This window comes from Dendrobates tinctorius, unplaced genomic scaffold, assembly GCF_039654945.1.
Source record: "Dendrobates tinctorius isolate UK_male_01 unplaced genomic scaffold, ASM3965494v1 ptg000134l, whole genome shotgun sequence".
Classification (NCBI taxonomy): domain Eukaryota; kingdom Metazoa; phylum Chordata; class Amphibia; order Anura; family Dendrobatidae; genus Dendrobates; species Dendrobates tinctorius.
In genome coordinates this window covers 1,398,641-1,425,629 of record NW_027361802.1, presented here as the reverse complement: position 1 = coordinate 1,425,629, position 26,989 = coordinate 1,398,641, and the positions used below count along the sequence as shown (strand labels likewise).

General features: G+C 45.2%; 1 protein-coding gene across 2 annotated transcripts in view; it reads right to left on the bottom strand.

Moving 5' to 3' along the window:
* MOB3B (MOB kinase activator 3B) overlaps positions 1 to 26,989 on the bottom strand; it is a 122,349-nt gene that overhangs the window by 44,978 nt on the left and 50,382 nt on the right. For both annotated transcript variants that reach the window (XM_073543669.1, XM_073543670.1), the window contains exon 3: positions 9,255 to 9,457. In XM_073543669.1, the coding sequence (XP_073399770.1) occupies positions 9,255 to 9,457 (203 nt within the window). The remainder of the gene's footprint in view (positions 1 to 9,254; positions 9,458 to 26,989) is intronic.

The following is a 26,989-nucleotide window of genomic DNA, read 5'->3' as shown; positions in this document are numbered from 1 at the left end:
CCTTGGCCGAATTTGCTTTAAATAATAGAGCTAGTTCTGCCACTTTGATGTCACCTTTTTTTTTGTAACTTTGGGTTTCATCCTCGATTTTCTTCAGGGCAGGTGGAGCCCTCTGCCTGCCCAGGTGTTGACACTGTGGTGGAGAGAATGCACCAGATCTGGGACCAAGTGGTGGATAAGTTATCTCTCTCCCAGGAAAAGGCCCAGCGGTTTTCCAACCGACATAGGACCATTGGTCCCCAGTTTAAGGTTGGTGATATGGTGTGGTTATCATCAAAAAATATTGCTATGAAGGTGGCTTCTCCTAAGTTTAAGCCTAGATTTATTGGACCTTACAAGATTTTGGAGATTATTAATCCGGTCTCTTTTCGTTTGGCTCTTCCTGTCACATTTAAAACCCATAATATGTTCCATAAGTCTTTGTTGAAGAGGTTTGTTGAACCTTTTGTTCCGGGGGTGGCACCTCCAGACCCTGTATTGGTTGAAGGTAACATGGAATATGAGGTAGAGAAAATACTGGATTCCCGTCTGGCTAGACGGAGACTCCAGTATTTGGTTAAGTGGAAGGGTTATGGTCAGGAGGATAATTCCTGGGTCTCTGCCTCTGATATTCATGCCGAAAGATTGGTGCGTGCCTTTCATCGGGCTCACCCTGATCGCCCTGGTGGCGTGGTTGAGGGTTCGGTGACCCCTCCTCAAGGGGGAGCTACTGTTGTGAGTTCATTTCCCCTCCACCACTGAGGCCCGATGAACTCCCTCTTCTGGTAAAGAAAGGTAGTGAGCCTGATTATCAAGCACCTGAGACTAATGATGATGACTGGCTGAGTGGAGTTACTGACTGGATATAAGGCCGCCGACGCCCTTCTGCCCTGCGGGTGATTTCTCTGAGGGATCCTTGGAGACCAGTCTGAATTCCTGCTCTTCTAAAGCTAAGTTTTCTGCTCAGCTTTTTGCATTTGTGCTTTGACTTTGTTTTGCTTTGTTTTTCTGGATTTCTGCCATTCCCTGCTGGGGTGAGCTGAATTCCTTTAGCTCTGTCTTCAGAAAATACCTGAGTGCTGATATAGTTTTTGAAGCCTAGCTGATTCAGGGTCTTTTTCCATATCAGCCTGTTGGCTTATGTCTTTGATAGGGTTTTGGCAGATTGCAGACAGCAACCTTCCTTTCCTGTCCTGTTTAGTTAGCTTGGGCCCCATCGTTTGCTCAGCCTATCTTTCTATCTTTGTGAGTGTTTTTTCATCTTGCTTCACCGTCATTATATGTTGGGGGCTGCCTTTTACTTTGGGGTCTGCTCTGGGGCAGTTTAGATTTCCCTTTTCTGTCTTTAGGCTATTTAGCTCTCCGGCTGTGATCGAGGGGTCTAGGGCTCCGTAGGAACCCCCCACAGCTACTGCTAGTTGTGTTGATAGGTTCAGGGGTCTGCAATCTGATAGTTGCCAACTTCTTTGGTTTTCTGGACGTAGCTTCTATTTTTGTGTCTGCCTCCTACGGTGACTCTATCATAACAGTCCACCACCAGAATGCAGCCCTCCTCCTGAATAGCTGCCACCAAGCTCTGTCAGAGCTGCAAGGAAATTCCCTCTGACTCCTTCCACACCAGGAATCTGACTGTGCTGCAAGGAACTCTCTCCAGCTCTCTCCAGAATTTCATAAAAAAGTTAGTTTATAATTGTATATTTATATATTATATAGAGTCATTACAAACAGAGTGATCTATTTCAAGTGTTTATTTCTGTTAATGATGATGGTTATAGCTTACAGCCAATGAAAACCCAAAAGTCATTATCTCAGTAAATTAGAATAATTAACAAAAAACACCTGCAAAGGCTTCCAAGCGTTTAAAAAGGTCCCTTAGTCTGTTTCAGTAGGCTCCATAATCATGGCTGATTTGATAGGTGTCCAGCAGGCAGTCAATGACACACTCCACAAGTAGGGTAAGCTACAAAACGTCATAGCTAAAGAAGCTGGCTGTTCAGAGTGCTGTATCCAAGCATATTAATGGAAAGTTGAGTGGAAGGAAAAAGTGTGGAAGAAAAAGGTGCACAAGCAACTGGGATAACCGCAGACTTGAAAGGATTGTTAAGAAAAGGTCATTCAAAAATTTGGGGGAGATTTACAAGAAGTGGACTGCTGCTGGAGTCATTGCTTCAAGAGCCACCACACACAGATGTATCCAGAACATGGGCTGCAAGTGTCACATTCCTTGGGTCAAGCCACTCATAATCAATAGACAATGCAAGATGCATCTTACCTGGGCCAATGAGAAAAAAAGAACTGGACTGTTGCTCAGTGGTCCAAGATTTTGTTCTCAGATTAAAGTTAATTTTGCATTTCATTTGTAAATCAAGGTCCCAGAGTCTGGAGGAAGAGCGGAGAGGCACACAATCCAATCTGCTTGAGGTCTAGTGTGAAACTTCCACAATTAGTGATAGTTTGGGAAGCCATGTCATCTGCTGGTGTAGGTCCACTGTGTTTTATCAAGACCAAAGTCAGCGCAGCCGTCTACCAGGAATTTTTAGAGCACTTCATGCTTCCCTCTGCCGACAAACTTTTTGGAGATGAAAATGTCATTCTCCAGCAGGAATTGGCACCTGTCCACACTGGCAAAAGTACCAATACCTGGTTTAAAAACAACAGTATCACTGTGCTTGATTGGCCAGCAAACTCTCCTGACCTTAACCCCATAGAGAATCTCTGGGGTATTGTCAAGAGGAAGATGAGAGACACCAGACCCAACAATGCAAACAAGCTGAAAACTGCTATCATAGCAACCTGGGCTTCCATAGCATCAATATTCAAAGAAAAAAGTCCTGGACCCATTGAAGCAATCACACATGAAACGGCCATAGTCCACTCTTTCCCTCTCCGCATGCTTCCTTAAACCTGCATGTCCATTTCACTGTCGATGCCACGAAAGATGAAATAAAGGACTTCAAAAATCACAGTCAACGTGGTGAGTGACGCATTTTTTTCTTTGAATATTGAAGTTTACATGTGGGATTATTCCATGCCGAGCACCGAATACCAGTTGAACATTCTGTTCTACATCGGAAAATAAGGGAACATTCATATTCAAGTGTGATATAAGTGCCCCACTAGTGCAGTTCAACCTATTTCTTCACGTATAGCTTCCATAGCACCTCAGCAGTGCCAAAGGCTGATCGCCTCCATACCATGCCGCATTGATGCAGCAACTGATGCAAAAGGAGCCCTGATCAAATACTGAGTGCATTTACTGAAGATATACTTCATTAAGCCAACATTTTAGGTTTTCATTGTCAGTAAACCATAATCATCAACATTAATGGAAATAAGCACTTGAAATAGATCACTCTGTTTGACTCCATCTAATATAGGAGTTTCACTTTTTGTATTGAAGAACTGAAATAAATTAACTTTTTGATGATATTCTAATTTTGTTAGAAGCACCTGTGTATGTATACATGGTATAAAAATTTCATATATATATATATATATATATATATATATATATATATATATATATATATATACAGTATATATATATATACACTAGCTGAAGAGCCCGGCGCTGCCCGGGCATAGTAACTAACTACGGTTAGTTATAACAAACTATAATGATTATATATATATATATATATATATCTATAATATAACGCAGTGTGTCTTCAAGAAAATGACGGCGGTGAGCGCAGACTGCGCAGGCGCCGACTCCGTCGCTACAACACGCCCAGAACAGGACAACGCTGGACACAGGGAAGAAAGGTGTTTTTTTTTTTTAATGTGTGCAGTTTAATAGGGGTAAGGGGGACCATTCATATCAGGATTGGGGGGTGAGGGGACCATGTATACCACGAAAGGGGGGTGAGGGGACCATGCATACCAGGATAGGGGGTGAGAGGACCATGCATACCAGGATAGGGGGTGAGAGGACCATGCATACCAGGATAGGGGGGTGAGGGGGACCATGCATACCATTAAAGGGGGGTGAGGGGACCATGCATACCAGGATAGGGGGTGAGAGGACCATGCATACCAGGATTGGGGGGTGAGGGGACCATGCATACCAGGATAGTGGGGTGAGGGGACCATGCATACCAGGATGGGGGGTGATAGGTAGCATGCATACCAGGATAGGGGGGTGAGAGAACCATGCATACCAGGATTGGGGGGTGAGGGGACCATGCATACCAAGATAGGGGGGTGAGGGGACCATGCATTCCAGGATTGGGGGGTGAGGGGACCATGCATACCAGGATAGAGGGGTGAGGGAACCATGCATATCAGGATAGGGGGGTGAGAGGACCATGCATACCAGGATAGGGGGGTGAGAGGACCATGCATATCAGGATTGGGGGGTGAGGGGACCATGGATACCACGAAAGGGGGGTGAGGGGGACCATGCATACCACGAAAGGGGGGTGAGGGGGACCATGCATACCAGGATAGGGGGGTGAGAGGACCATACATACCAGGATTGGGGCTTGAGAGGACCATGCATACCAGGATAGGTGGGTGAGGGGACCATGCATATCAGGATTGGGGGTGAGGGGACCATGCATACCAGGATAGGGGGTGAGGGGACCATGCATATCAGGATTGAGGATGAGGGGTACCATGCATACCAGGATTGGGGATGAGGGGACCATGCATAGCGGAATTGGGAGGTAAGGGGTGCCATGTATACTAGGATTGGGGGGTGAGGGGGTACCATACATCCTACGATAGGGATGAGGGGGGACCATGCATACCAGGATTGGGGGGTGAGAGGACCATGCATACCAGGATTGGGGGGTGAGGGGACCATGCATACCAGGTTAGGGGGGTGAGGGGACCATGCATTCCAGGGGGGTGAGGGGACTATGCATACCAGGATGGGGGGTGAGGGGACCATGCATATCAGGATAGGGGGGTGAGGGGACCATGCATACCAGGATTGGGGGGTGAGAGGACCATGCATACCAGGATTGTGGGGTGAGGGCACCATGCATACCACGATAGGGATGAGGGGATACCATGTATACCACGATAGGGATGAGGGGTGCCATGCATACCAGGATTGGGGGGTGAGGGAACAATGAATACCAGTAAATGGATAAGGGGGTACCATGCATACCAGGATTGTGGGGTGAGGGTACCATACATACCAGGATAGGGATGAGGGGTGCAACACATACCAGGATGGGAGACCATATTCCAATAAAAATGCCCGCCACCCGGGCGTAGAATGGGTTCATAGCTAGTATATATCTGAGCGTATAGCCCTGCCCACTCCGCATAGCCACATTCAATATAGTATCCCACATCATCCTGTCAGCCAGAGCCACCGGACAACTACCACTAATATCCCACATCATCCCGTCACAGCTGCCGGACTACTACCCCATATATCCCACATCATCCCGTCAGAGCCACCGGACTACTACCCCTAATATCCCACATCATCCCATCAGCCAGAGCCACCGGACTACTACCCCTAATATCCCACATCATCCCGTCAGCCTGGGGTCGGAACCAGAGCACTGAGTGGAACGGTCCTAACTTCCATACCGAAGATCCCTTTAAGAGAGGCCTGGCGTCAGAACCAGAGCGCTGAGTGGATTTGCCCTGACTTGCATACCAATGATCCCTTTAATAGAACTCTGGGATCAGAATCAAAGCGCTGAGGTATTTGCCCTAACTTCTGTACAGGAGATCCCTTTAATAGATCCTGGGGTCAGTACCAGAGCATTTGAAGGCAATTGCCCTGACTTCCATACCGGGGATCCCTTTAAGAGAGGACTGGGGTCAGTACCAAAGTGCAGATTGGATTTGCCCTCACTTCCATACCGGGGATCCCTTTAAGAGGGGCCTTGGGTCAGAACCAGAGCGCTGAGTGTATTTGCCCTAACTTCCATACTGGGGATCCCTTTAAGGGAGGACGGGGGTCAGTACCAAAGTGCAGATTGGATGTGCCCTAACTTCCATACTGGGGATCCCTTTAAGAAAGCCTGTGGTCAGAACCAGAGCGCTGGTGGGATTTGCCCTGACTTGCATACCAATGATCCCTTTAATAGAACCCTGGGGTCAGAATCAGAGCGCTGAGGGATTTGCCCTAACTTCCGTACAGGAGATCCCTTTAAGAAAGCCTGGGGTCAGTACCAGAGCATTTGAAGGCAATTGCCCTGACTTCCATACCGAGGATCCCTTTAAGAGAGGCATGGGGTCAGAACCAAAGCACTGGATGGATTTGCCCTGCCTTCCATACCGGAGATCCCTTTAAGAAAGGCCTGGGGTCAGTACCAAAATGCTGAGAGGATTTGCCCTAACTTGCATACCACTGATCCACGGGAGGGGGGGGGATTCATTTCTGTCATGTGCTCCTTTCTGGGGGGCAGACAATGGCTGGGAGCTTATGTTCCTGTGGATGCTAGATTTCTCGCACAATGTCAGTGTCTGCTGAGGTGTTGTCAAGTGGGAAAACTTGCTCATAGCAACCAATCACAGCTCAGCTACTTTTAACCAGCTCTGGTGAAATGAGAGATGCTTAGTGATTGGTTGCAAGGAAAACTGTTGATCATAGCAACCAAACACAGCTGAGCTTCTTTTGAACAGCTCTGGTGAAATGAAAGATGATTCGTGATTGGTTGATGATACACACACACACATTTATATATATATATATATATATATATATATATATATATATATATACACAGTTAGGTCCATATATATATTTGGACAGAGACAACATATTTCTAATTTTGGTTCTAGACATTACCACAATGAATTTTAAACAAAACAATTCAGATGCAGTTGAAGTTCAGACTTTCAGCTTTCATTTGAGGGTATCCACATTAAAATTGGATGAAAGGTTTCGGAGTTTCAGCTCCTTAACATGTGCCACCCTGTTTTTAAAGGGACCACAAGTAATTGGACAGATTAAATAATTGTAAATAAAATGATCATTTCTAGTACTTGGTTGAAAACCCTTTGTTGGCAATGACTGCCTGAAGTCTTGAACTCATGGACATCACCAGACGCTGTGTTTCCTCCTTTTTGATGCTCTGCCAGGCCTTCACTGCGGTGGTTTTCAGTTGCTGTTTGGTTGTGGGCCTTTCTGTCTGAAGTTTAGTCTTTAACAAGTGAAATGCATGCTCAATTGGGTTGAGATCAGGTGACTGACTTGGCCATTCAAGAATATTCCAGTTCTTTGCTTTAATAAACTCCTGGGTTGCTTTGGCTTTATGTTTTGGGTGATTATCCATCTGTAGTATGAAACAACGACCAATCAGTTTGGCTGCATTTGGCTGGATCTGAGCACACAGTATGGCTCTGAATACCTCAGAATTAATTCGGCCGCTTCTGTCCTGTGTCACATCATCAATAAACACTAGTGACCCAGTGCCACTGGCAGCCATGCATGCCCAAGCCATCACACTGCCTCCGCCGTGTTTTACAGATGATGTGGTATGCTTTGGATCATGAGCTGTACCACGCCTTCACCATAGTTTTCTCTTTCCATCATTCTGGTAGAGGTTGATCTTGGTTTCATCTGTCCAAAGAATGTTCTTCCAGAACTGTGCTGGCTTTTTTTTAGATGTTTTCTAGCTTTTTGATTCTTGATGCTTATGACTGGCTTGCACCGTGCAGTGAACCCTCTGTATTTACTTTCATTCAGTCTTCTCTTTATGGTAGATTTGGATATTGATACGCCTACCTCCTGGAGAGTGTTGTTCACTTGGTTGGCTGTTGTGAAGGGGTTTCTCTTCACCATGGAGATTATTCTGCGATCATCCACCACTGTTGTCTTCTGTGGGCGCCCAGGTCTTTTTGCATGAATGAGTTCACTAGTGCTTTCTTTCTCAGGATGTACCAAACTGTAGATTTTGCCACTCCTAATGTTGTAGCAATTTCTCGGATGTGTTTTTTCTGTTTTTGCAGCTTAAGGATGGCTTGTTTCACCTGCATGGAGAGCTCCTTTGACTGCCTGTTTCCTTCACAGCAAAACCTTCCAAATGCAAGCACCACAACTCAAATCAACTCCAGGCCTTTTATCTGCTTAATTGAGAATGACATAATGAAGGGATTGCCCACACCTGTCCATGAAATAGCCTTGGAGTCAATTGTCCAATAACTTTTGGTCCCTTTAAAACAGGGTGGCACATGTTAAGGAGCTGAAACTCCTAAACCCTTCATCCAATTTTAATGTGGATACCCTCAAATGAAAGCTGAAACTGCATCTGAATTGTTTTGTTTAAAATACATTGTGGTAATGTCTAGAACAGGGGTGGGGAATCTTTTTTCTGCCAAGGGCCATTTGGATATTTATACCATCCTTCGGGGGCCATACAAACTCCGCCCACAAAGTAAATCCTGACTCTGGCACTGGTTTCATGACTTAATCTTTCATTGCATGCCCTTCAATGTTCAGTAGTGAACACTGCGTGTGTGTGCTAACAGAGCAAGAAGAAATTAATGAGATTGTGGCAATCAAAATACAGCTCTCTGTCAAAGAATGCAGTCCCTGAGAATCTGCTCGGCGGCCTGATAAAAGGTCATTGAGGGTCGTAAATGGCCCTGGGGCCTGAGGTTCCCCACCCCTGGTCTAGAACCAAAATTAGAAAAATGTTGTCTCTGTCCAAATATATATGAACCTAACTGTGTATATATATATATGTATATATATATAATATTTCCTTTGAAAACTCTGTCTAAATGACAAAGAAATACTCTATGTAAGAGCTAATGTTAAAATCACTTTTCATTAGGTTCGCATTCGCATGTAAATCGGATGTCTTTCGGATCCCAGTTTTCTGGACCGATATCAGACCGTTTTTTTACGGTGATGGATATGAGCCCTAAAAGTGACACATTGCTGTAATCAGTCCCAGCCCCCATTTCTTGCTGCTCTCAGATAAAATAACAAAGTCCTGCAGAGATCCCCTTTAATTGTATCTTCTTTGATTGGCAGCGCTCACTTTATAAAGGGAATCGCTAGCTCAATTGAAAGCATAGACATAGTGATAGTGTGAGTGTCAGAGCATGCGCAAAGCGGAACATAGACAGGTTCCAGGAATAAGACATTTTACACTGACAGATAACCTTTAAATTTCATACAGGGCATACAGTTTTTTCTATGACATGTTCTAACAAATTCCAGGAATATGGAACTTTTCCATTGACTGTAGGAGGCAGCTCCTTGCATAAAGCACCTCACAGAGCACTGTATGCCAGAAAATCAATGAGATGGATTTAAGTGAAATGAAAAGTGCATGAAATTTATTTTCGCTTACCAGTGGTTCTAGCTCCTTTCGATCTACGAGGTTCAGCTCTGTTACAAAGTAGTAAAAGTGCTTGTAGCAGGTATTAACATGCGCCTCTGCTCCCATGAGTAGGATGCGGTCAAAGTGATGAATGTATACATGGACAAACACACGGAATAGTCTGCACAAGATTTTCTTGCAGATCTGGAGGAAGTTCTTTGGGAAAGGGACTCCTAACAAAAAAAAACAAAACACAAATAATGTGCATGTTCAATGATAATAATTTTTTTCATATTATCACATTAATATTAGTTGTCAAATATATTTCTGGAAGAGATCACAAAATAGTATGTATAGCCTTTTACTTGTATTCTAAATATCAGCAAAGAGAAAACAAATCAAAATCACCAAAGTGATCATCGGAAAATTTCCTATTGTCCCAATCAGGTTTTTGTGTTACAGGTGTTTTTCTTTTTCTTTTCACATCACAATCTTCATAAAAGAAAAACAACTAAATGAGTAATCTTGCAATTTTCACACATATGAAAAAGAAGTGTGTAAAGTAGTCAGGATCACCTATTGTAAAGCATCAACTAATCTTTATTGATCCAACAGACAGAAGACATAATTAATTAAAAACAATTATAAAGCCAAAAGGCTACAAATAACCACATGTCATGTCCATGTAAGGACTAATGACCCTACTCCAATATGTTCAATGAGGTAACCCACATAAAACTAATAATATATAGGTTATTGAGGAAGTCAAATGCAATACCCTGGAAAAAAGTAACATCCTTACAATTAGTCCATCACACCTGAGGAAGCCACTTGCTGTGGCGATACGCATGGAGTTCCTGCTCCATATTGTATGCCGCATACAGGTTCTACTATGCATGATTTAATCAATTACTAGGCTGTCAATCATTTCATTGCTTACCCTGGGTTTCACATTATGCCAAATTTGCGCTAGGTCTTATATTGAGAAATTTTGATTTACTTTGGTCATATTTTCTATAGCTTATTTTTGCACATTTGCACATCATTGTATGTGAATTTGCATATTTGTGCCAGAATTTTTTAATAGCTTTGACTTAATTGGGCTGAACAGTTTTTCATTGATTATCCCGTATTCTGATCTAGCTATCTTACTTTTAATTGCACACTAATTATTATTATAGCGCCATTTATTCCATGGAGCTTTACATTTGAAAAGGGGTATACATAACAAAAAACAAGTACAATAATCCTGAACAAAATGAGTCACTGACTAGTACAGGAGAAGAGAGGAGCCTGCCCCAGAGGGCTTACAATCTACAAGGGATGGGTGAGGATACAATAGGTGAGGGTAGAGCTGGTCGTGCAGCGGTATAATGGAACAAGTGTTACTGCAGGTTGTAGGCTTGTCGAAAGAGGTAGGTCTTCAGGTTCGTTTTGAAGGTTTCCACAGTACGCACGAGTCTGATATGCTGGGTTAGAGAGTTCCTGAGTAAGGAGGATACCCAGGAAAAATCTTGTATGCGATTGTTAGAGTTTTGAACTGGAGTCTCTGGGTAATGGAGAGCCAGTGAAGGAATTGACAGAGAGGCCAGGGAGTAGCAGGAGGTTAGGTGGATTAGTTAGGCAGTGTTAGGAACGGCGGAACGCACTAAATAAATAAATAATAAAGTGCATTCGCCGCTCGAGGTCCACAGTGCAGTAGGTGTTAAAACCGCTGCTAAACAATGGCAGACGCGCTATATGGCGGTACAATGCGCTCGGGTTCAACGTCACCCGATGAGCGCGGAGCGGACTCTATTAAACTCACAGAGGCGCTGTAACAAAAACATACAAGTATACACTGAGCCTGTTAGACTTCACCGGACTCAGTGAAATTGCAGGGGACGGTGTCCGTCTAGACCTAACGTGTGTGCGGCGTCGCTGCTGCAGACGCCGGTAAGTGCAGCTACATGCAGCGTGGCGGCAGACACAGCCGCTAAGCGATGGTGCCTTGAGAGACGTGACACCACCGGACGCTAGTGTAGAGGTGCGGTGTGCACAGTAGCCTATGGCTTGCCAGTGACTGGCACGGACTCTACCTATAGTTCCCTATCCACATGCGTAATATCAGAGGGAGGGGAATCTTAATGAGTCAGTCACCAGAATCATACATCCATCACCATTCACACATCTAGCAAGAATAGCCTATACTAGCGCATGGCCGAATGGCCATGCGGCCCTTTTATAGCCGTGCGCTGTCGGGACCTTCCAGATCTCTAAGATGGACCAATCAGATCAGGAGAAGGAGCTGAGCACGTGACTCCCGACCTCCAATGGGAGATCGTCTCATGAGCATGCTCAGAAGAGCGGCAGAGGGACTTAGCCTCAGGAGTAACTTGCTGCGAAGCAGTATGTGAAGCTCTGGACTCCTGCTGTGTAGCCGCAGGAATCCGACGCCTAACATTACCCCCCCTCCTAGGGCCCCCTCTCCTGGCAAAAATTTTTTGCCACGTACCACCTTATGACCCACAGAGGCGTAGGCCTCAGGTTAGTCCGCAGACCAGCCTGATGCCCCGGCAGATGACTTGAAAAACCGGGACATGTGAATTGGTCCGAGAGAAGGCATGTGGAGGGCGTCGGGGATGGCTAAGTCGCCAGGAGCCGAAGTTGGAGTGGGATGCCGAAGTGTGTCGGCGGGCGTCTTCATTCTCATTACAGAGATTTGAGTGACATGCGGGGTGCGACCCAGACTGTCGCGGACCTCCATTGCCCAGTCTGCCACCGGCAAGGGACACCGTAACCCAGCCGACCTCTGTTTAGAGGATCTACTCCGAGCACAGGAGGCGTATGCCTGAATATATTTTTTAGTGTCCTGAGCCCTCTGCGGCCACCAATAAGAGCTAGCAGGAGTTTTGTGGTACGCTTGTAACCAAAGTGACCACCCACTCTGGACGCGTGTGCCCACGCGAGAACCTTGGACCGCAGGTGAGGCGGAATAAAGGTTTTGCTCGGTGGCACTGGTTCAAGGACGACAGGAGCCATGAACTTCAGATTCCCAGTGAGGGGTGCGGAATGATCCGCGGGCACCTCCACAGAGGCTACTTGAACACTGCCCCCATGCACCTTCCTACATAGTCCTTGCTCCAGCCCAATATACTCTCCGAGGACCACTCAATATGGGGAGAATGGCAACGTAACCAGGGGAGTCCAAGAAGCACCTGGTTGATGCCCTTAGGCATGATGAGCAGGGACAACATCTCGCGATGAGACGGAGAGATTGAGAACCCCAGGGGTGCTGTCTGGTGGGTAATCTGAGATGGTAAGGTAGATCCGTTAACCACCCTAACGGTCATGGGGTGAGGAAGTGGCACCAGTGGAATGGCAAGCTTTTGGGCAAAGGCTGAGGACATAACATTTCCCTCTGCCCCAGAGTCCACTGTGACCTCTACCTCCCAGGAGGAAGCCCCGTTATCTAATGTCTCTCGGAATACTGGTTTGGAGGAGAACGTTTTCATATTAGGTAGATCTCCACCAACTGCCACCGGAGGTGAACGCTTTTTCGACCGCTGCGGACATCTATTAGCCAGGTGGTCCGACTGTCGACACAGGTAGCAGCAAGTGGGACCCTGTGCCGGACGTGGTTTCGGACCGGTACGGGACACGTCCATGGGTTCAGGAGGTAAAACCTCCAGATCAGGAGGCTCCAACAATTTGGAGAAGCCAGGAGTCAACCTAAATTTCTGTCTGGATTGAGTACGCTCCAGCCTGCGCTCTGTAAAACGGAGGTCTATACGGGTGGAGATCGTTATCAACTCTTCCAGGCTGATGGGAACCTCCCTGGTGGATAAGGCATCTTTGACATGCTCAGCCAACCCTCTCCAGAACACAGGGATGAGTGCTCTATCAGGCCACTCGAGCTCGGAAGCCAGTGTCCGGAAACGAACGGCATACTGACTGACCGACTGATTTCCCTGCATAAGCGCAAGTAACTGGAGAGAGGTATCGTAAGTGACCCGTGGGCCCAAAAAGGCCTGCTATAGAGATGTTAAGAACTGAGCAGCGGTCCGAACTTCTGGGTCACCACGCTCCCATAGTGGCGTAGCCCACTCCAATGCCCTGCCCGACAGAAGGGAAACGAGGAACCCCACCTTAGCCCGTTCTGTAGGGAAACGTGGGGCCAGTAACTCAAGCTGAATGGAGCACTGGCTCACGAAACCCCTACAGGAGGCACTTTCGCCAGAAAATTTATGGGGCAACGGGAGGCGGGTAACTGTCGGCGTGGACACACGTGAGACAGCCTCTGCGACTGTCTGAGCAGCAGCGTCAGTAAACTTCGCAGCGGAGGCGGCACTCTCGACAGTAGCCAACCTGCCCTCCAGCTGCTGAATGTACCGTTGAAGCTGCTGCATGTCTGCCATTATTAGCCAGACCCTGGCGCTAGTATAATGTTAGGAACGGCGGAACACACTAAATAAATAAATAATAAAGTGCGTTCGCCGCTCTGGGTCCACAGTGCAGTAGGTGTTAAAACCGCTGCTAAACAATGGCAGACGCGCTATATGGCGGTATAATGCACTCGGTTTCAACGTCACCCGATGAGCGCGGAGCGGACTCTGTTAAACTCACAGAGGCGCTCTAACAAAAACATACAAGTATACACTGAGCCAGTTAGACTTCACCCGACTTAGTGAAATTGCACGCACGGTATCTGGTCACAGGACACGGCTCAAAGACAGGGGACGGTGTCCGTCTAGACCTACCGTGCGTGCGCCGTCGCTGCCATGGACGCCAGTAAGTGCTGCTACATGCAGCGCGGCGGCAGACACAGCCGCTAAGCGATGGTGCCTTGAGAGACGTGACACCACCGGACACTAGTGTAGAGGTGCGGTGTGCACAGTAGCCTATGGCTTGCCAGTGACTGGCATGGACTCTAACTATAGTTCCCTATCCACATGCGTAATATCAGAGGGAGGGGAATCTTAATGAGTCAGTCACCAGAATCATACATCCATCACTATTCACACATCTAGCAAGAATAGCCTATACTAGCGCATGGCCGAACGGCCATGCGGCCCTTTTATAGCAGTGCGCTGCCGGGACCTTCCAGATCTCTGAGATGGACCAATCAGATCAGGAGAAGGACCTGAGCACGTGACTCCCGACCTCCAATGGGAGATCGTCTCATGAGCATGCTCAGAGGAGCGGCAGAGGGACTTAGCCTCAGGAGTAACTTGCTGCGAAGCAGTATGTGAGGCTCTGGACTCCTGCTGTGTAGCCGCAGGAATCCGACGCCTAACAGGCAGTAGAGTTTAGGATAGAATAGATGGGAGGTCATAAAGTAGGAGACTGCAGTAGTCGAGGCGGGAGATAAAAACATGCACTAGTGTTTTTGCAGAATCTTGGTTGAGGAATGAGCAGATCCAGATCTGGGATATATTTTTGAGTTGCAGTCTGCAGGAAGTGGAAAGGACTTGGATGAGTGGTTTGAAAGAAAAAATCATAGTTAAGGGTTACCCCCGAGGCAGTGAGCTTGCAAAACTGGGTAGAGTGGACAGTCATTGACTTTGATGGATAGGTCTGCTGAGGAGGGGGGAGTGAGATGGTGGAAAGATGATGAATTCTGTTTTATCCATGTTAAGTTTTAGAAATCTAGCAGAGAAGAAAGATGAAATAGGGGAAAGATAATGTGGGATCCTGGTCAGTAAAGAGGTGATACTGGCTCCAGAGAGGTAGATCTGTGTGTCATCAGCATAGAGGCGATACTGAAAGCCATGGGACGCTATGGGCAGTCCCAGGCCAAACATGGAGAAGAGCACAAGTCCTAGAACTGAAGCTTAGGGGACGCTGAATCTCTAGTCTGTTTAGTATGAGATCATCCATAATAGGGCCAAGTCTGTGATGCCAAGAGATAAGAGAATCTGTAGTAAGAAGGAATGGTCCACTGTGTCAAAGGCAGATGACAGGAGGACAGAGTAGTGACACTTAGATTTGACAGCGAGTAGGTCATTGGTGACTTTAGTCAGGGCAGTTTCAGTGGAATAGTGCAATCTGAAGCCAGATATTAGGTGGTCGAAGGGGGAGCGGAAAGAGAGGTGGGAGGACAGTTCAAAGTGGAGTTGTTGTTCCAGTACTTTTGAGGCATAAAGCAGAAGTGATATGGGGCGATAGCTAGACAGAGAAGATGGGTCAAGGGAGAGCTTTTTGAGGATGGGTGTGATTGAGGCATGTTTAAAGCATGAGGGGAAGAAGACATGGGTTAGGGTTGAGATGAAAACTGTGGTGAGGTTTGGGATGAGGTGGGACGGGATCGGGTCAAGTTCACAGGTGGTGAGATGTGATTTGGAGAGTAAAGAAGAAAGTTGATTTTCTGTAATGGTGGAGAAGCAGGTTTTGGAGGAGTAGGGCTGAGTAGTTATGAGGAGGGGCTGTGGAGGCTGAAGGCCAAAGCTTTCTCCGATGTTCTACTTGAAGAATGAGGCAAAGTCTTCAGCAGAGATGAAAGGAGAGGGAGAAGATCCTGGGGGACGGAGGAGAAAATTGAAAGTGTTGAATAGCTGTTTAAAGTTGTGAGACAGGGAGGATTTGAGCGATTAGAAATATGTTTGTTTTGCTGCAGTGATCATGGACTTGAAAATAGTGACAGACTGTCTGAATGTGATGAAGGTATCTTTTCCATCTCCGCTCAGCAACTCTGGACCCTCAGTTCTTTAGTCAGGCTGGTGTGCCAGGGTTACCCGTTGAGTATGCGAGCTTTGGTATGTTTGAGGGGGGGGTTAAGGAAGCGAGAGCTGTAGCTATGTTATATAAAGCGGCAGCAGCATCTGCATTGTGTTAGGAACTTGTCTGTAGGAGGGAGAAGGGATTCAGAGAGTTTGTGTAGGTCAAGGTGTTTGAGATTTCTGCGAGGATGTGCAAGTTTGTGGAGAGTGGATTGTGCACCTGGACAGGAGAAGGAAGAGAATGTAAGTAGGTTGTGGTCTGAAAGAGGAATAGGTGAGCTAAATACGGTAGATAGGGAACAGACGCGGATGGAGATGAGGTCCAGTGTGTGGCCATCTTTGTGAGTGGCTGCGGAAGACCACTGAGCAAGTGGCATGTGTCAATGGGGAGAGGGCCGCCATCAGGGCGTATGGGGCCTAGAGCGACCCCCTCTCTTCTAATCACCGGCCCCAGAGGGAGGTATCTGCCTGTTCAGTAATAAAACGTGTGCCCTCGGACGCTCGTTCAGTTAAAATCTATGTTGCCGTGCGGGAAGCCTTCCCGCACGGGAACAGTTAGCAGCCGTCAGCCAATCACAGGCCGGCAGCTGACGTCGGCTTGCACGTCGCCAGCATATGACGTCACTGCCAAACGCCGGGACGTCAACACCTCAGATGAATTGAGGAGAGGACATCTCTGGACCTCGGCAAGGTAAGGAGAAACTTTATTTTTTTAAAGCCGCATTATGGGGGCACTGTGGAGTCATGTGAGGCGGTGTGGAGAAACACTGTGGCAGTATGCAGAGACATGGGTTAGTATGGAGAAACACGAGGCAATATCGAGAGACACTGGGGCAGTATGCAGAGACATGGGGCAGTATGCCGAGACATGGGGCAGTATGGAGAGACACGGGCAGTATGGAGAGACACTGGATAATATGGAGAGACATTGGGCAGTATGCAGAAACATGGGGAAGTATGGAGAGACACGGGGCAGTATGGAGAGACACGGGGGCAGTATGGAGAGACATGGAGCAAAGAATGAAACACGTGGGGTCCAGAATGGAGTACATCTGGGAGCAGGATTTAGGACATTATTACTGTAGGGGCTAATTATGGGATATTATTTAGTTGGGGGGAGGTCTTGTTACTGGGCAGTGCAACACTGTCACTTTATTTCTTTATCTGGCGTAGTATAAAAGTTGGGGATAAATTGGGGAATGTGCTCTAAATAAATGTTTTATTTTCTGCATAGACGAGTCCTGGCTGGAAAATGTGATGGCGGTGTGCACTGGATGAAGATGTATGACTTCAACTAAAGACGTCAGCGGTGAGTCAGTGTATTACCTGTACACTGACACTATATACAGAGCTCCTGTGTATGTCACTGGTGATCGTTGTGTTTCATGTACACTGACTCTATATACAGAGCATCTGTGTATAATGTCACTGGTGATCCCTGTATTACATGTACACTGACACTATATACAGAACTCCTGTGTATAAAATCACAAGTGATCCCTGTATTACCTGTACAGTGACACTATATACAGAGCTCCTATGTATAATGTCACTGGTGATCACTGTGTTACCTGTACAATGACACTATATACAGAGCTCCTGTGTATAATGTCACTAGTGATCACTGTGTTACCTGTACACTGACACTATATACAGAGCTCCTGTGTATAATGACACTGGTGATCCTGGTATTACCTGTACTCTGACACTATATACAGAGCTCCTGTGTATAATGTCACTGGTTATCACTGTATTACCTGTACACTATATACCGAAGCCCTGTGTATATTGTCACTGGTGATCCCTGTCTTATCTGTACACTGACACTATACACTGTATATTATATACAGAGCATTTGTGTATAATTTCACTGGTGATCCCTGTATTACATGTACACTGACACTATATACAGAACTCTTGTGTATAATATCACAAGTGATCCCTGTTTTACCTATACACTGACACTATATACAGAGCTCCTGTGTATAATGTCACTGGTGATCACTGTATTACCTGTTCCCTGTTACTATACACTGTTTACTATGTACAGAGCTCCTATGTATAATGAAACTTATGGTAATAATAGTATTGTGGGTTTTTTTTTTCTACTAATGATCAGTATTGTATTATTCGGTCACTATGTGGTGGTAATATGTGTTCTGGCCATGGTGTGGCGTTATTTGTTCCTTGTATGTGGTGGTAATATGTGGTCTGGTCATGGTGAAGTATTTTTTCCTTGTATGTGGTATTATGCGGTAGCTATGTGGTGGTAATATGTGGATCGGCCATGGTGGGATGGTATTTGTCCCTTGTATATGATATTATTGCTCATTTTAAAAAAATGTATGTGACACATTCCCTTAAAGAAACAGAAATAAAAATATACCTAAAAAGTGTATTGGATATTTTAACAAATGTTTAATAGGTTAGAGTAGAGTAGGGCCTGGCCAAAAGAGTCTACCTTGTTGTGGTGGCGGTGTATGTGATCTGGTATTAGATGGAAACTCTTAATGTGTGATTGGTGAGGACATGGTGTAGAAGTGGAGTTTTTCTATGAGTGGGCGATGGGACTGTGAAAGGTTCGAGGATTGGAGGTGGAGCTGGGGTGGAGTCTCAAGGGCGCACGTAAATTTTGCCAGTATAGGACCCCAAAATTCCTGGTGGCAGCCCTGTGCGCAGATGACTAGTTGGAAAGGCTTATCCTTGGTGGCATCTCCCCACTTGCTGACAGTGACTGGTAAGCCTCCTCTGCCTACATGCGCATATAGGACAAGGTATTTCAGAGACATGTCAATTCTTTCTGCGGATTCAAAACCGCAGCTTTTCCGCAGTTGAAAATCCGCAGCGTGTGCACAGCAGAATGTAAATCACATAGACTTACATTGTCTGCAGAACTGCTGCAGATCCGCAGAGGCCAAATCCGCTGCGGATCCGCAGCAGAATCCACAGCGTGTGCACATACCCTTAGACCCTTATCAAGGGAGGCAAATTCCAACATGAGGTGCCTGACAGCAGCTTACTCCCCTCTCCCTAATCAGAACACATGCACACCTAACAAACCGAGCTTGCATGTGTTTGGTGATTTAGTAGGGAATAGCTATCAGCCCACAGTAAAGGCCCCGTTACACATAACGATGTCCCAGCGATCCCACCAACGATCTGACATGGATGGGATCGCTGGGACATCGTTAATCGCTGGTGAGCTGTCACATAGACAGCCCCTCCAGCGATCAGGACCAGCGAGCAAGCTGGTTTCCAATGTAAACATCGGGTATCTAAGAGCCGCACGGCTCTTGGATACCCGCTGTTTACCCTAGATACCAGCGTGCACGCTGGTATCCAACGTAAACAGCGGGTATCCAAGAGCCACGCGGCTCTTAGTTACCCGATGTTTATGTTGGATACCAGAGTCGCTGATGGCTGGTCTCTCGCTGCCACACGCAGCGATGCGTGCTGGCCAGCGGGAGTCCAACGATCAAAAAATGGCCCAGGACGATCCTGCACGATCAGCGATACCCAGCAGGGGGGCCGGTCGCTAATCCCCGTCACACACAGTGATATCGCTGGAGAGATCGCTGATGCTTCACAAAATCAGCGACCTCGCTAGCGATCTTGCTGTGTGTGACGGGGCCCTTAATGAATGTGTATGGGCCCCTTTATTGACTCTGTGCACTGGCTATTAGTGTTACCGCTCATCAGACTCTGCAGATCACTCTACGTGTGAGCTGGAAGTCTCTTTTCCAATGTAAGTCTTTGGCATCTCGTTCTGACGCTCCATAGATTTACACTGTGAAAACCACTTCCGGGTAACGCAGAGCACAGCATGAACGTGGAGTCTGAAAAGCGGTGACGTCACTGAGAAGAGGAGAAGACCAGCGCTAGATCCCGGGGAGAGAGGCGATAGGTGAGTATATTAACGTGTTCACACCACGGGAGCATATACACAGATCTAATGAAAAAAAAACCTTCTTTAATATACAACTCTGAAAAGCTTCATTGCTCGCCTTTCAGCGGGTATCATTTTCCATTTTGACTTCTGGGCAATAGCAAATAGCCAAAATAAAACACAGTAATGATATGGAAAAAAAACAAAAATCGAAAAGACACAAGCTTATCCCACAGCTCTGTATTCAGGAGTGATCAATACGGAATTTCTACAGAATTTCTCAAAGTATAATTTTGTGACATATAAAATGTCCCTGTGCAAGTAATGAGCTTAGAAAACTTATGAGATTTCCAATATAATACCAAAAATGATGAAGTCAGCAGAAAAGCAAAAGAAAAAAGAAACAAGACATGTTCCAACACAGCTATTACTTTCCGTGACTTGGTCTATAAATCATAGACGAGCTCAATTCAAACTTGCTAAGAATGGAATTGAATAATGCTGAATATAGAAAGTGGACACACCAGTAATCCTATCTCCTGTAAATTAGAAGCATCCACGCAGAGATATCACATCCCAATCTGTTTCTGCATGTTTTCTTCCTAAACTACAAAAAAAAACAAAAAACTATTTTATTTGCTTGTATACTGCTACATTAGTGCTTTGCAGTTTTTTTGCTTCCTGGTCCAGACTGGCATTTGACATGGACTGTTTTGTTTGATTCCTAATTCTAAAAATAATTCTTCTGTTGATTTATATTACTATTAGGATATACAGCTGCTTAACATTGTGCTCTGGAGCCACTGTAAAAGGTTTATATTTAAAGGGGTTGTCCACCGCTGAGGACAATTTTTTTCTTACGTAAATGCATGCATTTTGGGCTAAATAACATGTGGGCTAAATAACATGTTTGCAATTGGGGTTCATTAAAAATGTTGCAGTGTTTGTCTTTTATGGGATCTTTTTTCCCTGCACACTCAACTTTAATGTACTGTAGGCTGTGGTCATGCATCAGCTGAGAGGAGCTCAGAAAAAAAAGACAGATAAAAGAGTTACAAACTCTCCTTTCAGACCATCAGAACATGCTCACTGGCATATTCTCAGTTAGTGGCAGCCAGGAATACACAATGCAACAAAGAGTAGCAATCCTAAAAGTCAATCTTGACCCGTTAACGAGCCTTGTCGCATTAGGATAAAAGCCAAATGAAATCATTGCAAATTGAGATTCTGGTTTAGCTTTTATCCTAAGTCATGTGGCAATTCTCGTTAAAGGGTCAACATTGACTTTAAGGACTGCTATTTCCAAGAGGTGGCACTAGAGTTCTAGTCATCTTCCTCTCTGAAGAGACAATTTGCATACTTAATTTCCCAGAGGAGTATTGCAAGGCTTAAAAGTCTCCTCACCTTGGCATGCCAGGCTTGACAAGTCACGCTTTGCAAGGAGAAACGTTAACCCTTGGATTCGACTACTAAATGTAGTAGTTTTCTTTTGCTCGACACTTAGCTGAAGAAAGTTTGAAATTGGCCAAGGCCAATAGCTGGGAGACACTTATTATTTAAGGCATTGCCACCTGATGAGATGTGCCTGAGCAACGAATAATGTCAGTTATCGCAACTCCTGCTAGTTCTCAGGTCCCCTGTACCCGCCAGTCAGTTTACCTGTCTGTACCTGTTTACTCGTCCTTGCCTCGTGTTCCTGTATTTCAGGCATGCTAACCAGCACGTGCCTGCCTGTATATCATCCGTGTTCGCCAGTATTTGCGTGCCAGTCTTTATAACAGTTGTACCTGTCTTGCCGTGCCTATCTGTAAACTAGCCGTACCAGCCTGGACCGGCTATGCTCTCCTGTATATTGGCCGTACCTGCCTGAATTTGCCGTTGCCACCTATATAACAGCCTTATCTGACTGCTCTTGCCAGTGCTTGCCTGTATAACAGCCATACTTGCCCGTATACCAGCCAGCACCTGCAGCTCCTGTGTTCCTGCCATGCCCGACTGTACCAGCTGAACCTTCCCTTCTTGGCCATTCCAGTTTCCTGCCCCTTGGGGGGGGTCACCTGCCATGCATCCGTCCTAGGGTAGCACCTGGTGTCCATCGGGAGCCAAGTCTAACCCCACCATCAGGGGCTCTAGTGAAGAGTCAGGTCTTCACTTAGTTACACCCTTCCAGCCTCTCCTGGGATCATGGTGCAGGGGATCCACCACTCCTGTTACGATAGGTTTAGAAACTTGCGTAATGAAGTACACTCTGGGGAAATGTTTCCCCCATGAATAGCTCCATTTTTTGGGTTTGCGGATATAGCCTAGTATTTGCAGCAAGAAAAGTAAGGGAATTATATACCTCAATGACACCAATTGCAACAAATAACCTTACCTCTATGCCTTAAAATGATTTTGTTTATTATACATTTGCCATAGCATTCACAATGGAAATGTGGCAAAAAATAAAAACCATTTTCAATTGTATTGATTACATTGCATTCTAGGGTTGCACAGGTAAATAAGGCATAGGGTGCTAGAATAACAAAGGCTTTGGACACTTTGTACTTAGCATGTGCTTGGAAAAAAAAGAAGCAGGTTAATCTGAGATTATGCATTTGTGCAGGTTCTTAATGTTCCAAATCACTTAGAGCCACAATGTAATTTGCAGTCTACATCTTGTAATTTTAAATCAAGAGTTAGTTCAGAATTTGAAAACAGTAAAAAATGTTTCAAAAAGGAAAACCCTGCTAAACTCAATGTTCATTCTTTCCAATAACCAAGGCTGGAGCTCCAGTTCAAATGTATGCATTGCTCCAACTGCAGTTGTGGTAGATCTCATTGACAAAGTGCATATTATCACCACTAATATTGATCTATGGAGGAGCCCATGAAGGAAAAGGAGTCCGTGCCTGATATGGACTTTTTGTAGTTCTAGAAAAATCCACCAATGTGCCTTCAATCTGCACCTGTGGATCTCTGGCATACTGCTTACAATTTGGAGTGAGCTTTAAAACTATAACTTCTGAGAAGCGTGATCTGATGACATCTTACCAAGTGATGACTGCAAGTTTTCATGGAAAGTGTAGTTACCAGAGTGCTGCCTGCAGACAGATATAATCACCGCCAAGATGGCAGACAGATTGTGGACTATTCTTTTCTGAAAAGTAAGAGGTCACATGGCAAATCGTGATGAGCGAATGTGCTTGGATGAGGTGTTATCCATGCTCGTGTGCTGACCGAGTGTCTTCGGCGTTCCAATGATATGTTCGAGTCACCGCGGCTGCATGTCTCGCGGCTGACAGTCGTAACACATGCGGGGATTCCCTATTTGTTAGGCAATCCTATCATGTGTTGCGCCTGTCTAACAGCCGTGAGACATGAAGCCGCGGTGACTCGAACGTAATAATGGAGCACGCCGAAGACACTCGGTCACCACATGAGCATGGATAACACCTTATCCAACCAAGCACGTTGCCTCATCACTAGTGGTAAAATAGAAGGAACTAACATGGGGCTAGATTATGAGGTAGTGGCAAGGATTTCATGTCTGTTGAAGTCTCCCTTTAAAAAGTAATTCCGTACATGAAATCTATTAGATGTTCAGGTGAAATGCAATGTATTCAGATGCACCCACTTACTGTATGTTATCAGAAAGAGGTCACTCTAAAATCCCCTATACACATTAAACTATTGTCGGCTGATGGTCTTATGTGGATGGTTGGGGAAGGCGGACGATTGACGGTCTGAAGAGATGACGATCGTGTATGTCTAATTTTGGACTGCCGATTGCATTGTTCTCTTGAATATAAGCCACTGGCGGACATGTCAGCTGATGGCTTTCTCATACAAAACACAGGAGTGCTCAGCCGAGTGAGGGCTCATATGTATGGGAAGGCGCCTGAGATGGGCGATTGATCGTCAGAAGCATTGTTCAACCAACAGCCATCTAAGCTTTAGGGTCACACATTTACCTTTGGCAGTTCTGTTTGTAGAGATCACAGGAATTTTTTTTAGTAACCACATTAAAGCACATGGAAACTCAGTCGATGGAGGCATTTACACTGGCCGACAATCCGTCAGACTGTAACGTTAACAACCCACTGTTCATGATCATTGTGTAATGCGACTGGGTTGAGCGACTTGAACGGTGTGTTCATCCATCGTGCATGAAATAGTTCATGTGAGCAAGTAAATTTTCATTCATCTTTCAAAAATTGTGTAATGTCAGTAGAGTATGTTCGCTTTTTTAACGATTAGACCGGAAAACAGGAGGGATGGAAATTCTAGTCCTAAATAGTTATGGCTTTTAGTAATTGGATATTTGTGTCCCAAAGCAATTGGACAACAGAAGTTGGAGAATTGGAATGAGTACATATTCGTGTCAGTGTCATATGGTTATTATTCTAAAGGTAACAGCAGCTACAGAGGCCTATATAGGGCAAACTGTATCTGCTATATAGGGCCTATATAGGGCAAGAATTATTGTTAGCTCAAAATACACACATTAAAGTAAGAAAATTGGCCCCAAAGGTTGTCAACCGCTTTAAAAACTTGCTTCAGGCCAGAAAATAGTGCTAAAACAATAAAAGAAGCTGCACCGTTTTCTCTCTGTGGCTCAAGGGCGCTATACAAGTTCTCCATACCAGTCTTGTTTGCCAGGCATTGGCAATGAGGGGTATAATGGATGTCATCATTGCAGCCAAGTAAAGAGAGCCTAGCTGGGAGGACTAGAGATGCGTTGGTAACGTTCTGTAGAATATGTTGGTGCTACATAAAGAAAGTGTTTTCTTGCCATTAGAATTGCTGTATATGAGCTGTATGGCAGGAAGCCTTCTCAGGGCGTGAGACTCATACTGATCTCGACATTGGGCTCTAACTTATAGTAGATCCAGAAGGCAGAAACGTTTGGGTGCCACATACTAAATAAAGACAGCGCAGCACTTCTGCTATGACTGATGTCCAAAATGCGGCTTCACTGGAGCTGGACATTTTGGCAAGTTGAATCAAAGTCTGTCGTCATCATCATACATATCCGCATGACTGCTAGTTGTACATGACATGTTGGAGGATGAGGAGCTAGTGACGGGAGCGGGATGTCTGGAATGTGCATACCATTGTATATGTCAGAGAACGTGCACGTGCTAAACAGTGCACGAATGTGAAAGATATTCTACGAGGCAGACAGGTCCATGCACTTCCAGAATGGCAGTAACCCTAGAACATTAAATTGTACTTGTCATTAAGCTGTAAAAACAAAAATAGCATCCTGAGAGCCGAATAGTTGTATAACCTTTTAAGCAGTCACACATACATACCATTCTTACAGGAAATCTGTCATCAGGATTTTGCACTCCCATCTGAGAGCAGCATGGTGTATGGGCAGAGACCCTGTGATTCCAGAAATGTGTCACTTACCAGGCTGTATGCTGTAGATTTGATTAAAGTTACTGTATCTGCTGCAGATCTCCCAGTTCTATGAATGATGTGCTCTGTATAACCCCACTCACTCCAATGATTTACTGCTTTATGTATATACTGTGCATAGGCAGAAAGCTGTCAATCAGTAGTAAGAGAAGGGTTATACAGAGTCCATGAATATGAAGGAGTGCATGGCAGCAGGTCTACTAGTCCTCTAGTGATAAATGGTGATTTCATCAAAACTACAGTAAGCAGCCTGACAAGTCGTTGGAATAGGGGCTCTGCGTGTCCATTATGCTGCACTCAGATTAAGTGGCGAAAACCTGGTGACAGATTCCCTTTTTACATAAGTAATATTGTGCCAATTACATTGGAGATTTTTATGTTGCCCAGTTATATGGCTTCAAGGTTGAAAGAAGACACAAGTCTATCGAGTTCAACCCAGAACCTAATATGTTGATTCATGAGGCAGATGCTAATTGCCTCATATTAAGGGAAAAATTGCTTCCTGCCTCCACATACAGCAAGCAGACTAGTTCCCTGGATCCACGACCCATCACAGAATCTAGCACTTACCTCTGACAGTAGCATTTAACATGCGTTGGCATGAGGGGTGAGACACTCCACGTGCCCATCAACGAGCCTGTGATGTGAGCGCTTGACGCCAATGGCATGCCATGACAGTCGGGGGTCTGCTGAAGACCTCAGTGCATGTCATGACAATTCTCCTGTGAAAGTCAACGTTTAGCTGGCGTTCATGATTTTCGCTACACATAGCAATGCTGATGCACTGCTATGTATAGTACAAGCAATCAGATTATTGCAAATTCAAGTCCCCTTAACCCCTTCACGACCTTGGGGTTTTACATTTTTGCGTTTCTGTTTTTTGCTCCCCTTCTTCCCAGAGCCAAAACTTTTTTATTTTTCTGTCACTATAGCCACGTGAGGGCTTGTCTGTTTGCAGGACGAGTTGTAGTTTTGAACGACAGCAATGGTTGTACCATACCATGTACTGTAAAATGGGAACAAATATTAAATGTGGTGTGAAATTGTAAAAATAAGTGAAATTCCACAATTGTTTTGTTTGTTTTTTTTCACCATGTTCACTAAATCCTAAAACTGACCTGCCATTATGATTCTCCAGGTCATTACGAGTTTATAGACACCAAACATCTCTAGGTTCTTTTTTAGTCAAGTGGTGAGAAAAAATTACAAACTTTGCAAAATTTAAAAACTGCTCCATTTTTTGGGATCTGGGGCCGGGTGAGGTCTTATTTTTTTGCAGGCTGAGCTGACGTTTTTATTGACACTATTTTGGGGTAGATATGATGTTTTGATCGCCTGTTATTGCATTTTGTTGTGTCGACCAAAAGAATGCAATTCTTGTGTTTTGATTTTTCTTCTCTTACGCCGTTTACCGATTGGATTAATTAATACATTTATATTTTAATAGATAAGGCGTTTCGGAACGTGGCGATACCAAATATATGGGGTTTTTTATGATTTTATTTTGAATGTGGCGAAAGAGGGGTGTTTTGATCTTTTATATATTTTTCATTTTTTATATTTTTAAAAACATTTTTTTCTTCTATTTTTTACTTGCTTCAAGTCTCCATAGGAAACTTGAAGCTGCGATACTCTTATTGCCTGTGCTACACATAGCAGATCTCAAGCCCTGTTAAGCGCTGGGGTCCTGGGTTCGAATCCCACCAAGGACAACATCTGCAAGGAGTTTGTATGTTCTCCCCGTGTTTGCGTGGGTTTCCTCCGGGTATTCCGGT